This window comes from Pinus tabuliformis, chromosome 2_2 (genome assembly GCF_031772625.1).
Source record: "Pinus tabuliformis cultivar Carrire ecotype Pingquan chromosome 2_2, CPIR1, whole genome shotgun sequence".
NCBI classification, from domain to species: domain Eukaryota; kingdom Viridiplantae; phylum Streptophyta; class Pinopsida; order Pinales; family Pinaceae; genus Pinus; species Pinus tabuliformis.
The window spans coordinates 855,406,200-855,421,864 of NC_142300.1; the positions used below are offsets into that span (position 1 = coordinate 855,406,200).

The following is a 15,665-nucleotide window of genomic DNA, read 5'->3' on the forward strand; positions in this document are numbered from 1 at the left end:
ATACACATGCATCCAGCTTTTCTTTTAAATTTGTTTTTAATCATCTCAGAAAACAACCTAAAGTTATTTTCATGACGATACAAAGGTCTAAGACTCTTTTAGCTCCTCCTATCATATTTTCATCGAAGTGCAATCCAAAAGATATGCCTTTTACCATCCGAGAGCTTCATTATAAATTTCCACGCTTTCTGCCTGAGCCTGTTTTGGGCTGCTTTGGACAAAGCAATCCCTTTCTAGAGAGTCTGGTTTGGACTGCTCTGGACAAAGCACTCTTTTCTACTTGACATATGTTTGAAGCTTCAGAATCAAAGGGCCAGTGATTTAAGGACTTATGTGCCACCTAAAAAGCTTCAAATGAGTACACTTCCTCATCATGCTCTAGTACATTCACTTCCTTTCTGTTGGGTTGCTTTTTCTTGTGTTCCATCTGCTACAACCACTTCTTGCAATTTCTTTTCATATACCCCGACAGTCGACTTGCCATAGTGCCACTAGCACGTCACATTTTTAGGATTGAAGTTACCAGTGTTAGTTTTACCGTTTGAACTGCTCTATCTTTGACAAACTGCTCTATCTTTGTGTTCGGCAACAAATGCACTCTTCGAAGTTTCATAAACACTTCTGAACTGCTACTTCTGCAACAACTAGGTTGACAACTAGTCCCTTCATTGTCGGGTTGTTACTCGCTTCACTGCTAGTCTGCTAGAAATGAAATGATAAAAATTGAAGGGTGAATTGGTCTTTTGGACATAGGTGAAAAATTCACCAAAAAAAGTGATTCAAAACCCAAAATGATATATCAGCCGCAAGGCTACAATATAGCAGAAACTAGAAGCACAACTAAATGTCATATATATTAAGTAACAAACACTGAATCGAATTTAACCTAACTTAGTTAGTATAAAGAACGCTCATCTGAGAAGAGGTGTTAATTTGAAAGCCAGATTTCCATGCTTATCATTTCTTTTTTCTGTTTATTGACTGTTTGTAGTCATTGCTGAAACTAGGCACACATAAATGTCATATAAATAAGTAGTCATTGCTGAAACTAGGCACACATAAATGTCATATAAATAAGTAAAAAGCATTGGATCAATTTTAACTTATTTTAATTTAGTATAAAGGATAAGCGTCTGAGAAGAGGCGTTAATTTGAAATCCAGAGGATTTCCATGTTTCTCATTTCCTTATTATGCTTATTGGCTGTTGGTAATCATTGCTGAAAGAAATGTCTTTAAATTTCCTATTTCCACATAACAGTAAAAAACAATAATACATTTTAAAGTTTATATAAAACTATTGATAATCAAGTGCATGCATTTGCAACCTGCTTAAATGTCTTCAATCCATCCACCATTGTACTCAGAACTAGTGTTTTGTTCTCTTTAGAACAAAGAGACATCCCAAAAATTTCCATGAGATAAAGAAATTGCATTCCTTCTTCCCAAAATAGTTGGGAAGTCCAACCACTTTGGCAACCAGCTGATAGAGCCGATCTGCAATTATTATGACAGCATTCGGCCAGACTCCAGTTAGTGAGTTATTAGACAAGTTACTCTACTTTTCTGGGCAGCAATAAAGGGTCACCTTTCATCCTTTTGTGGGCAGCAATTTCACCTTATTTCCTGGAAGCACTTTGTTAGCATGCGGAGGTACTACATTATACAATATGTAGTATAATATATACATTTAAGCATTTCTGTAGACATCATATAAAAGAGAAAAACAGAGGTTCCTCTCCTGAAAAACTGCCCAATACAGTTCAAAATGTTAGATCTTTAGTCCAATGATTTGGTTTTACACAATGATGTACATAAATCATTAAATGTATAATCTTTTTATTAAAATTTGAGTATTTTATGCATTGTTTATAATACATATGACTGTTTTTCCCCAGCTTCAATACAGTTTCAGTTTTGATAACTTCTATATGCTTGTAGTAAGATTTAGAAGTGATCCATATTAAAAGATAAGTCAAACACCCTATCAGGGTTCTAGGACCTAGTATGATTCGATAGATTTTTTTACTTTTTACTTTTTAATCAAAATATCAAGTTTTATTTGTATTTGAAAATTGAATTTCACTATTTTATCATTTATTTAAGTTCGAATTTTAATATGTCATTGCCAACAAAAATGCAGACATATTTGTCATGGCACCTCCAAAGTCAACGGCAAAAGGATGGAAATATGTGGAGAAATTGGGCGAGCCTCATGGGAGGCATTTGAAATGCAAGTTATGTAATAATGAGTTTTTCAGATCTTTAACTAGAGTCATGGACCACTTACTTTCTGTCACTAATGGCAAAGGAGGTGGCGTTGAAGGTTGCAAGAATGTGTCTGCAGAGCTCAAGGAGATACTTAAGAAAGATTATGACAATATACAAAAGGCTAAGAAAGTGAATGAAAACAAAAGACAACGTGTTCAAACAAAAATTGCAATGAATTACAATTCATTATCTGCACTTTCTTCAAGCACGGTTGGTGTTGGGAGTTCATCTCAGTCAAATATCAATAAATCAAGTGGGACAGCTACATTAAATACTCTTTGGAAGCCCATGCAGAAACAAGAAGTTGATGATGCTGTAGCTGATATGTTTTTTGAATCTGCAATTCCATTTAATGTGGCAAGAAGCCCTTACTTCATCAATGCGTGTAAGATGATGGCAGGTTTTGGTAAAGGATATGTCCCTCCTAGTTCTGAGACTATAAGGACCACTCTTTTGAAGAGGTCAAAAGAAAGAGTTACAAACAATTTGCAGAAGATCAAAGACTCTTGGAAGGAAACAGGGTGCACAATTTTATCAGATAGTTGGTCAGATATGAATCATAGACCTCTTATTAATGTGTTGGCTTCTTGCCCTAAAGAGGTACTTTTTTTGAAAGTAGTTGATGCATCAGGGAATAAAAAGAACTCTGAATTTATTTTCAAGATTTTAGAGGAAGCTATTCTTGAGGTTGGAGAAGAAAATGTGGTCCAGGTTATAACTGATAGTGCTTCAAATTGTGTTGGAGTAGGAAAAATGATCATGGATAAATACAGAAAAATATATTGGACACCTTGTGCTGCTCATTGTCTTGACTTATTGTTACATGACTTGGCAAAGTTTCCATGGATTAACGAGACAGTTCAGAGGGGGAAACAAATTTCTCACTTCATATTTAACCATCAACTCACATTGAGCTTGTACAGGAATAATGCATCTAGAGAGTTGCTCAGGCCTTGTGACACCAGGTTTGCCACATATTATATTACTATCAAAAGGCTAGTTGAAGAAAAAGGGAGTATAAGAGGTGTTTTTTGCAACAATGAGTGGGAAAAGTCTCATATTTCAAAGGAAGCTAAAGGAAAGGAGTTGGAACAGGTGATTTTAGGGAATGCTTTTTGGGACAATGCTCAGAAGGTCTTAAAAGTATGTGAACCAATTGTTGATATGCTTCGCATGGTTGATAGTGATACCCCTTCCATGGGTTTTGCTTATGAGGCATGGATCGTGCTAAAGAAGCCATTGCAAAATCTTTTAATAATGAGGAAAATGAGTACATTGCGATATGGGAGATGATTGATGAAAGATGGAAGATGTTGCATAGTCCTTTACATGCAGCAGCTTGTTATTTGGATCCTAGACTCTTTGGGATAGAAAGAACAAATGATGCAGAAGTTATGAATGGCCTTTATGATGCAGTTGAACGGTTGGTCCCTGATCTAGAAGAATGCAGGAGAATTAGAGAGCAGCTCCGAGCATACAGGTTGGAAGAGGGAACATTTGCAAGGTCTAGTGCAGTACAAGATAGGCCCAATATTCCTCCAGGGAGATGGTGGCAGTTTTATGGATCAGAGACTCCTGAATTGCAACGTTTTGCAATTCGTATTTTGAGCCAGGGATCAAGTGCCTCTACTTGTGAAAGGAACCGGAGTAGCTTTAACCATATCTAGTCCAAGAAAAGAAACAAATTATTGTCTAGAAGGTTGGAATACCTTGTTTATGTTCGCAGTAATTTGAAGTTGGCCTTGAGTAGTGTGGCCAAAGATGCATCTAGTTCCTCCGAACCATGGTTTGATGCTGATCTAGAGCCAGAAGAAGATGATATTAGCACTGATGGTGACTCACTAGATGATCCAAATGTTGGAATTCCATCTATTGATGACTTTGATGATCACCATTCTAGTGCCTTTACTATGCCATATGCACATGATGATTGAGAGCTTTTTGATCATACTAGTAGGCCATAAGTATAGATTATCTATGTTTTTTGAATTTCCTAGAACAATTTTATGGATTATAACTATTTGGCAATGGTCTTTATGACTTCCTTATTATATTAGCATTGATGATGACTCACTAGATGAGCCAAATGATGGAATTCCATGTGTTGATGACTTTGATGATATTATGACTTTGATGATATTTAAAATTTTGAAATTTGAAGATGTCCTACAATGATGTGTATGTTTAAATTTTGATCATATTTAATTTTTGATTATGTGATTTTTTAAAAGATTATTAGTATTTGACATTCATTTAAATTTTGAAGACTGAAAATTATGTCATTTCTTTTTGCAAACTACTATTGTGTATGTTTACATTTAACTAGATGTTAGAATGATTACATTATTCATGTATGTTTACTAATAAGAATTTGTATTCATGTGTTTATGGATCGATTTTGAATTTTCTATTATTTTCTCATATATAGATATATATATATATAAATATATATATATATATATATATATATATATATATATATATATATATATATGTATAGTCGAACCTCATTCGAACCTAAACGGAAAATTCGAATTCGAATCGAACTTAATCGTTGTCGAACTCAAATTCGAACTCGAACCGTGTGACATAGCTCTCAACCACCAAGTCTCCATCAGTTGCCTTGCTGCTCAAGGCTTTGCATGCATCTTGAACCTCAAGAGCATACAGGTTCTTGCCCCGTGAACTGACCTGCTTCACCTGTCTAGTGATGATGTGTCTAAGGAAAACCTTTCCCTTACTAAAGACTACATCATAGCCTCTGTCTTCCAACATCGCAATCGACACCAAGTTTCTCTTCAGTCCTGGTACATACTTGACATCGGTCAAGGTAAGGCGAGCTCCATGCTCCCTCTGAAAAACAACCGTGCCTACACCTGAGACACTATACTTTTCATCATTACCCGTCGTCGTGAGTATCTGGAGATCTTTCTCCTCCAAAGTACTGAACAAACTCTTGTCGCCAGTCATGTGGAAAGAAGCTCCATTGTCAAGAAACCAACCACTTCCCACCATGGATGAAACCATGCATGCGAAGAGTGTGAAATCCAACTCGAATTGTGAGGCTAGTGCCTCACCTTCTGATCCTTCCACAGATCCCTTCTTGGATTTCCTCAGTGGACAATTTGTAGCAAAATGGCCCACCTCATGACAACGAAAGCATCGCACTTTCGATTTGTCAAACTTCTTCCCACCATGGGAAGAACTGGATTCGGAAAGAGAAACCTTCTCCTTCCCCTTCTTCGCCTTACTCGCTAAGGCACAGTTTTCTTCATCCTCCATGGATGAAGAACCATCTCTGGTGCTTCTTCTTATCTCCTCCTGCATCAAATCCGACCAAAGTCGTTCCCAATCTGGCAGTTTCTCTCTTCCATTAACCGAGTCCTGGTAGCTATGCCAGCTCTTAGGAAGACCGAGGAGTGCAAGACTCACCATGTCATCATCAGTTGTCGCGATCCCTACACTTCCAAGCTCATCCCTGCATGTGGTGAGCTTGTTCAGATACGTAGAGATCATGTCGCCCTTTTCACACTTGATCTTTCAAAGCTTGTCTTTCAGTGCCAGCTTCCTCTGATCACTACTATTCTAATATAGATCTTTCAATGTTTTCCACATTGAAAACGGTGTCTCCTTCCCATGGAGACTCGAGACTATGTGATCTCGAACTCCCTCCAAAAGGATTCTCCTTGCTCTAGCCACACATTTCTTCCATTCAGCCAATTCAGCAGCACCAGTCGGCTTGAGGACTTTTTGATCAATGAAGTCCTTTAGACCGTTATCCTCTAGTACTGCTTCCATGTGATCCTTTCAAGCTATATAATTAGAACTGCCATCAAGGGCATATTCGAGTCTCAAACCATAGAACGCCATAGGTGAAATAGAGATGTGATAAGAACTCGATTTCTATATTCAGGAATCACAAACTTCAACTTCTCCCTTCTTGTATATTGTTCTTCCTTCACCACCTGTGCTCTGATACCATGTAAAAATTTCCACTGTAGATCACCTGGTAATGCAAGATACTAAAGCAAAACACTTGATCTACTTCTAGAAACAATTTAGCGAAAGCTTAATCGAATATGAGTAACATCAATAAGAACACATATAACTGATATGGAAAAATCAATCACACATAACGCAGAAGAATTTACTCAGGGAAAGCCTCAGCCTAAAACCCCAACTCTGTTTTATCATACAAGTGGAAATATAGCCAGTATTACAAAAAGAATCAGCTCAAAAGCTATCCTGCTCTCTCTGCAGTACCTCTGCTGCTCATAGATAGTCAAAGGCCTCTATCTAACCTCTCGTTTGCCCTCCAAGCCTCCTATTTCTTTGGGCAATTCTAATTGGGGTCCAGTGCAGCCACTTGTGTGAATTGGCCTCTTCACACACTCACCAACCTCTGATCCAACTGTGCAGTCCTGAAGGAGATAAATCCTCATCATGGATGAGCTTCCAACTGTGCAGTCCTGAAGGAGATAAATCCTCATCATGGATGAGCTTCCTTTATAGGAAAAATATTCATCCAACTGATAGTACACTGTCCCTTCTTTGATCTCAACTAGGTCTCTGTCTGAACTGATATGCATGAGTTATCCATGAGTGAATACTCAGTTATCTGAAATACAATAGTTGCATGCATGCAAGCATTAACTAACTGAACTCTCATTAATATAGCAAACTGTTACATTAATCTAACTGGACTTGACTCAATTAACTGAGCCAACTAATTACAACTCAATATGACAACTCATCCTTACCTCTTTAACTGATGGATAAATTCCTCAATTAATAGATAAATTGTTGCATGTCCTCACATAGACTTCATGTTTGATTTTTCACAACTAATTAACTCATGGAGAATTAATTTATTTATTTTCAAACAACTGTTAAGTTCAAATTCGAATTTTACTTCCTATTTTTAGTCCAAGGACTGACTAAAATAAGGAATCCATCCTGAACTGCTAAAAATAGAATGCTATTTTTAGCACTTCCATTTTTCATTCCCTGTTGCCCAATCTAGCACTAGTACTCAAACTGTTATTTTTAGCAGTGCTATTTTTAGCACTTCTATTTTTAGCATTTCTTGTTTCCATTTTCAACATAGAAGGCCTCAAATTCCTCCCGTCGATCGAGGTGGCCAAAATATTAAATGCTTTAAAGCTTGAGTTCAATCCTAACAACCCACAACCCAATTTCTAGGCAAAGAGGCGGGAGCAACGAGAGGTAATCAAGTGAAGCTAAAGCGAGTGGAGTCACGCAGGACCATCAAAACATATGAAGAAAGTGAATCATTTGGGACCATCATAGCAAATTTGTTCTAAGTTTTTCTAAGAAACCAATAATAAAGCAACAGGAGGTATTGCTCTTCTCAAAGGCCTAGAAGTGCCATTGGCTAAAAAGAAAAATGCGTTGCTCTTCTCAAAGACCCAGAAGTGCCATTAGCTAAAAAGCATAAAGCATTGCTCCTCTCAAAATCCAAATGCGTTGCTCTTCTCAAAGACCTAGAAGTGCCATTAGCTAAAAAGCATAAGGCATTGCTCCTCTCAAAATCCAAATGCGTTGCTCTTCTCAAAGACCCAGAAGTGCCATTAGCTAAAAAGCATAAGGCATTGCTCCTCTCAAAATCCTAGAAGTAACATTGTCTCTAAATACTAAATATTAAATCTAAAAGTGCCATTGTCTTTAAATATTAAATATTAAATGCTTTGTAGCTTGAGTTCAATCCTAACAACTCAATTTCTAGGCAAAGAGGCTGGTCATAAACCTCATCCATTGATAAAGTTGGAGGTGGGGTGGTTTAGCTAAAAAGCATAAGGCATTGCTCCTCTCAAAATCCTAGAAGTAACATTGTCTCTAAATATTAAATATTAAATCTAAAAGTGCCATTGTCTTTAAATATTAAATATTAAATGCTTTGTAACTTGAGTTCAATCCTAACAACTCAATTTCTAGGCAAAGAGGCTGGTCATAAACCTCATCCATTGATAAAGTCAGAGGTGGGGTGGTTTACGCCGAAATTTGAAGGAGCAACGAGAGGTAACCAAGTGAAGCTAAAGTGAGTGAAGTCATATGGGACCATCATAACATATAAAGCAAGTGAAGTCATTTGGGACCCATCATAGCATATTTTTGGGTTTTTTCTACTTCTTACACCTACAAGAAGAAACCAATAATAAAGCAAAAGAAGATATTGCTCTTCTCAAAGAGGCCTAGAAGTGGCATTGGCTAAAAAGCAGAAGGCATTGCTCTTCTCAAATGCCTAGAAGTGGCATTGGCTAAAAAGCAGAAGGCGTTGCTCTTCTCAAAGGCCTAGAAGTGGAATTTGTTTTTAGCCATGTGAGGATTGTAAATAAAAGGGCATTCCTAACTCCCTAGAATTTTGATAAGTGGAAAGCCAATACGCTAGTCATGGGAAATGGAAGTCATAGTCCAACGAGAAAGCTCTCTATGTTAAATTTCGAGGAATTCAAAGTAAGTCGCTTGCATCATACAACTAACACTGTAGCAGATCAAAGAATGTACAACTAACACTGTAGCAGATCAAAGAATGGACTATGGATTGATAACAACAAAAATCCGCAAATCCATGACTAATCTTTGTTGCAAGGGTAAGAACCGTAGTAACGTGCATGTATATCCCAATATAAATTACCTAGTAGCCTTAAATAGTTGAATATGAAACAAATAGTTGAAGTTGTACAGGTTTTACACTTGTATTAAAGTAACAGGGCAATCAGTAGAGAATACTAGCCTTGCTGCCCAGGAATGTTTAGTTGCGGAAACTCTGAAAACTGGTGAGGCTCTACAAAAAAGCTGGAAACTCCTCATTGGTGGGGAAGGAAACTCCTCATTGGTTGCAAAAGAGTTGGAAACTCTGGTGACTCCTGTATACAAAAATCCAACCGATCAGAAAAAATGGTGAAGAATGAATAGCTGAATATGAAATAAATAGGTGAAGTTGTACAGGGATTTACACTTTTATTAGAGTAACAGAGCCATCAACAATGAATACTAGCCTTGATGCCCAGGGATGTTTAGTTACAGAAACTCTGGAAACTGATGGTTGCAAAAGAGTTGGAAACTCCTCATTGGAGGGGAAGGAAACTCTCCACTCATGGCTGCAAAAGAGCTGGAAACTCTCGTGGCTCCTGTATATAAAATTCCAACCCATCAGACAAACAAACAAACAAAAAGATGAGGAATAAATAGCTTAATATGCTGCCCAGGAATGTTTAGTTGCGGAAGCTCTAGAAACTGGTGAGGCTCTGCAAAAGAGCTGGAAACTCCTCATTCATGGTTGCAAAAGAGTTGGAAACTCTAGTGACTCCTGTATACAAAAATCCAACCCATAAGAAAAAATGGTGAGGAATAAATAGCTAAATATGAAATAAATAGGTGAAGTTGTACAGGGATTTACACTTTTATTAGAGTAACAGAGCCATCAACAAAGAATACTAGCCTTGATGCCTAAGGATGTTTAGTTACAGAAACTCTGGAAACTGGTGGCTGCAAAAGAGTTGGAAACTCCTCATTGGCAGGGAAAGAAACTCTCCATTCATGGCTGCAAAAGAGCTGGAAACTCTCATGGCTCCTGTATATAAAATTTCAACCCATCAGAAAAAAAGGTGAGGAAGAAATAGCTTAATATGAAATAAATAGTTGAAGTTGTACAAGGTTTACACCTTTATTAGAGTAACCGAGCCATCAACAGAGAATACTAGCACTAGCACTGCTGCCCATAAATGTTTAGTTGCGGAAACTCTAAAAACTGGTGGCTGCAAAAGAGTTGGAAGCTCCTCATTGTTGGGAAAGGAAACTCCTCGTTCATGGTTGCAAAAGAGCTGGAAAGTCTGGTGACTCTTGTATATAAAAATCCAAGTCTGGTGGCTCTTGTATATAAAAATCCAACCCATCAGAAAATAATAAAAATATAGGTGCCGAATTTAAAAATAATTGATAATTGAAGACAGGACTGACAAAAATACTAACTCACTGTGAAGTTTGTTGATAACCACCGCTCCATAATCTCCTCTGCCACAACACTCTTTCTCAATCTCAGTTAATACAGATCCACAGACACAACACAAACATATGTGCACATACAACGACACATAACACAAACATATGTGCACATACAACACATACAACGACACAGACCACATGACAACATGACAAGCATACAACGGAGCGCTCCACTGCACAACAACACAACACAAGAACACGAGGCTGCCTGAGAGAGAGAAAGTGAGAGAAAGTGAAAGCTAGTAGAGAAAACAATATTTTCATATCACCTCAAATTTCCTGCAAAATGAATTACACAGGCAAACAAATTAAGAGTTAAAGACAAAATAATAAAAGATCACTACAAACTAGTTTCTATTGTATTCCTCCCTGTTGGTAATTCGTGTGGTTCTGAATATTCAACACAACTTCAAACAATATAGTATTAATTGGGGATCGTAGCGAATGTCATATCGCAAAGAAAGCATATAAGAATAATTTCATGAGAATGGTCAACTATTGGTTGACAACGCAATTGTGCTCATTACACGAATCATCCTATGATTGAGCTAAATAAATTGATACCAATACCTTTATGGATTCCTCAAATTGTCATGCTTACTTTCCTATGGGTTTCTTCTATCCGAAATAAAAGAGATAAAATCGGGTAACTCGGAAACTAAAGAAAGTATATAGTCTGCTGCATTGATTGATTATGATCAATCATTAGAATTTTAATATCTACATTTGAATCTAATGGGTCCACTATGTAAATAAATACCTTCCATTCCCAAGGTTTTCATTGGATTCCAAATATTCAATTCATTCACAAGGTTGTCGTTGGATTCCAAATATTCAGCTACAGATTGTTGTTCAATAGCAAGTACGTCAACATTTAAGCGAACATATTCCCACACACTAGGCCTTGGCCGCATCGCGAGATCAACCCCATGGTGGAAGAATGATGACCCCCTCAAACACACATATCACATTGCCATGAGAACCAAATAAATAAGCACACATTTTATGACAACTACACTGATTTTGAAAGCAACTGCTCCAGGAATTGCAATAATGTTGCATGCATTTTAAATAGTGGAAAAGTTTGGCTATAACTGGGTTGACCTCAGCACATTTTCAAACAGCCCAAAATGGATATTATGAGTATCATCATTCTCTGCGAAATCTGTTTTCCTTGCTTTCGTTGTGTTACAGATATCTGCAACACAGAAATCATATCAAACCATCACAATGTCTGTAATGACAGACCAAGATCACAAAACCCGCATACTAAATATTCATTCCAAATCATATACCCCAAAACACACAAAACAACAACCAAAAAAAAATACAAAGTCACTGCTATGTATCCTTCCTCCTTTCAGAAACAAAAGGCCACTCACCTCCATGGCCTCCAATTGCTGTTATGTTCTTCCTCTCGTCCTGTGGGTTTCTAACGCTTTGAAACCCAATTGATATTTAAATATTAGAATGCTCAAATTACTTTTTCGGACAGCAATCTCCTCTGCAAACTCCTCCTTCGACAGCAAGCTCCTGCACATGCAAACTCCTGCAGCGACAACAATCTCCTCTGCAAACTCCTCCCTCGACAGCAAGCTCCTGCAGGTACTGCACATGCATATGTTGAAAGCCACAAGAAAACAAATGTCCATCTCTTCGCAAAATTACACTCTCTCCCGGAATGTAATCTTTGGTTCTATTTTCAAACCCACAACACACACAGCACGCCCGATTGAATTTCTCTGGGGTCACGTTATAGTGTCACATCAGAGACACCTGTGGGTTTTTGACGCTTTAAAACCCAATTGATATTTAAATATCAGAATCCTCAAATTCCTCTAATTCCTCTTTCAGACAGCAATTTCCTGCTTCCACTGCAATTACTTGCTTCCACAGCAATATCCTCTGCAAACTCCTGCCGCGACAGCAACCTATTCTGCCAAGTCCTCGGACAGAAAGCAAAGCCACAGAAACACAAATGTCCATCTCTTCGCATATTGCACATGCAAACTCCTGCCTCGACAGCAATCTCCACTGTAAACTCCTCCTTCGACAGGTCCTGCAGATGTATACGTTGAAAGCCACAGGAAAAACAAATGTCCCTCTTGGCAAGTTGCACTCTCTCCTAGAATGTGATCTTTGGTTCTATACGACATGCCTAATCAGCGCGCGCCCAATTTGAATTTCTCTGGTCACATTATAGGATACTCTTACATTACTTTTATTAAAGCTTTTTCCAAAGTTTTATGTTACTTTTGAATATGTTTTAAGGTTAATAAAAACGATTTTGTCAGGGCTTTATTAATACTTTCTAAATTGGATGAAAACGACTGGTTACGAAGTTAACAAAAACATATTTGTCAGGGCGTTATTAATACTTTCTAAATTGGATGAAAATGACTGGTAACTAATATACCCATTGAAAATGACTGGTAACCAATATACATGTCAGCTGACTCAGCTCATCGGAAATGGTGTTCAACGTTGAAGTGTCGAAGAATACTCATGGATGGTTGTACAGCTCATCGGAATTGTTCCGCGTTTAAGCGTTGAAGAGTATTCTCCAACGTGGCAGCCAAAGTGATTGCTAAAAACATGAGCGTGGTGAGTGGTAATCATGGATAGGTTTTTTTTTATATAATAACTTTATTATTATTTATATGATTAGAATGAGAATTTTTTTTAATTTTATCTTATTATTATTTATATAATTGGAATAACATGGTTTTTTAAATTAATAAAATTTGTTAAATAATATGGTTTAGAAAATATATATATATATATTAAATTATATGTACTAAAAGTGAAAATTAATTTTAAAGAAAAAATAAAGAGAAGTTAAGATTATAATATAAAATAGTCCACATGGGGTAGCTCAAGCGGCAAGGGCCGTGGAAATGAAGTCTCACCGAGCCGGAAGTCTTGGGTTCAAATCTTGGGCTACCCCTCCCCCGTAGAGGGGTACATAATGGACATGTAAATCAGAGAGTCCCCCCCAGCTTACAAAAAAAAAAAAAATTATAATATAAAATAAAGAAAAAAATAAATAGAAGTTAAGATTATAATATAAAATAAAGTTGTATTAGTTTCTATTTTTTTTTATATATTTTCTATTTTTGTGATTAGATGTTTTGTTTTTCTAAATTAAATTATAAAGTTTTTTTTTAATTTATTATCATTATAATTAAAATACTGTTTGAGTGGGTTTAATGGTTAAGAGAATGTGTTTTTTCTTAGGAGGTCATATGAGGGGGTAAAGTATGTATGTCTTAGTCAAATTGTTTTGCGGAGGTGGGTCCCTTGCCCCATAAACAAGCGGGTCTCATACACCAATTTGGTGTCTGCTTGTGTGACCTTAAAATTGGATAATAGTTGAGCAAATGAGAGTAGGTAGATGGCGTAATGTTATCTTCAATGAAGACATGAGTGAAAGAAAGAAAACATGGATGAAACAAAACTACACATGGATTCAAAATGGAATATCTACCTCAATGCTTGTTTCACAAATAGCAAGGAGCTAAAAGATTTTGTTATGGAGAAGTTTCGTAAAAAGGTATGGGGAAAAGAGTTGGGTAGAAAGAAGAAATATTACATTGAGGAATTCAACCCTACGTGTGATCTACAACAAAAAGAGTTCATTGGAGCTAGCATTCCCTAGAGGGCAAAGGTTCTTATTGTTTAATTAAGGACCAACTCACATCAACTTCGGTGTGAAACAGGACTGTGGAAAAGGCTTAAAGAAGCTTGGGAAGAACGGGTGTGTACATTTTGCATGTTTGGGGTTGTGGAATCGGAAAAACATTTCGTTTTGGATTGTGATGCATTCAAAGACATCAAAGAAAGTTATGAGAACATGTTAGCATAAGTTCCTTGGCATTGTCTTTTTAGCAAGGGGATTGTTGGAAGGTTGGGCTAGCTCATCATTAATTTGAATCGGAAAATGATTGAATTGCAAAAAGTGAAAAACAGGGAACTAATGGTCTCATAAACTATTTTTAGTCTCGTGGACCTTAAAATATCATTTCATTTCATTTCATTATTTGATATGTCATTTCTCTAAATGTATTATATATTAAAAAAACAAAACAAAACTTTTTTATAAAAATTCTTGCTTATTGGCATATATAAAGTAATGGATTTAATTTTCTATGTTAATTACTCTTCAATTCTCACTTTACATGTTTATTATTTATATGCTTCTTCTTAGATTCATTTCATTATATCCTATATAGTGTATTAAATAAGGAATAAATTATAAAATATTAAAAAAATATGAATTAAAAAAGAGTTATGTTAGTTTATTTTTCCCTTTCATATGTTTTTATTATTATTATGGTTTCTTTTTAATATATTGCTTTCCTAAATTGTATTATAAAATATAATTTTTTTTTTTTTTTTAATTTATTACTATTATATTATATGACATATCATTTCTCTAACTGCAATGCATATTATACAAGATAAGATTTTTTCATGAAAAATCTTGTTTGTTATTCCTGTATAAAGTAATGGATTTAGTTGTTGATGTTGTTGAGTCCTTGTCGCACTTTACATGTTTATTACTGTAATGACTTCCTCTTAGATTCTTTTCGTTATGTCCCCAAGAGTAAATTCAACTTCTGTAAAGAGAATGGGCTTTGTTTATTATCATGTATTCGAACAAATATAATATTATTTTGGCATATAAAATATTTTTCTTTTGTGTGCATCACTAAGACTCACATGTAAAGGCCATCATGCAATGAATTTGCTAGTCTAGCTAGCTTTCCATTGCTCTTTAATCCTTTTTCCTGTACTACTAAACTTTTGTGTGGCCTTTAGGTTGTAATGTGCATTTTGGACCTATCATGTAGCAACCTCTGATTCAATGTTGAGCCCACTCCTTTAGGGTAAGTCTAAATCATCACCACAACAGATGCCTTCCCAATTGTGGATCACAAATATGATCAATGAATCAAATTTATGAGTCATAAGATCCCCTCCATACTAATGTGCAACTTTATAACCTGCGTCAATAAAGATATTCCATGTGTCTCCTTTAACATGACTAAAAATCGTCAAGTCAAGATCTCATGCTCTACTCCCCTTTATTGATCTTAGCCAAATCAACACTCCAGATTTCCCCTCCTTTAACCCTTACAGATCTTAAGTCTCTCATGCATGCATCCCCAGATTCATTTCCCCACCAGTGATCTTAGGATCAGTGAGGGGTCAACGTCTATGTGGGTTCAAAGGACCCCCTCTTCATGATGTGTAAATTTGAAACTCATATAAGTGGGAGTGTCATGTTCCTTACTCTTGTAGCCTCTGCTCCATTTTAATATGGTGTGAAAGTTCTTCCCAAGATTCGACCCTAATTGTCAATCTAAGA

At 36.4% G+C, this 15,665-nt stretch overlaps 1 protein-coding gene and 1 long non-coding RNA gene across 2 annotated transcripts; one reads left to right on the top strand and one right to left on the bottom strand.

The window, feature by feature from the left end:
- Positions 1-2,152: 2,152 nt before the first annotated feature.
- LOC149195661 (uncharacterized) lies at positions 2,153-3,198 on the top strand. Its single transcript, XM_089407988.1, has 2 exons — positions 2,153-2,980; positions 3,193-3,198. The coding sequence occupies exons 1-2, from the start codon at positions 2,153-2,155 to the stop codon at positions 3,196-3,198; spliced, it is 834 nt and encodes a 277-aa protein (XP_089264114.1).
- Positions 3,199-11,054: 7,856 nt separating this feature from the next.
- On the bottom strand, positions 11,055-12,427 carry LOC149195662 (uncharacterized). Its single transcript, XR_016255165.1, has 3 exons — positions 11,677-12,427; positions 11,399-11,492; positions 11,055-11,245 (listed from the first exon to the last, which is right to left on the bottom strand). It is a non-coding gene; the product is annotated as an uncharacterized LOC149195662 (long non-coding RNA).
- Positions 12,428-15,665: the final 3,238 nt, after the last annotated feature.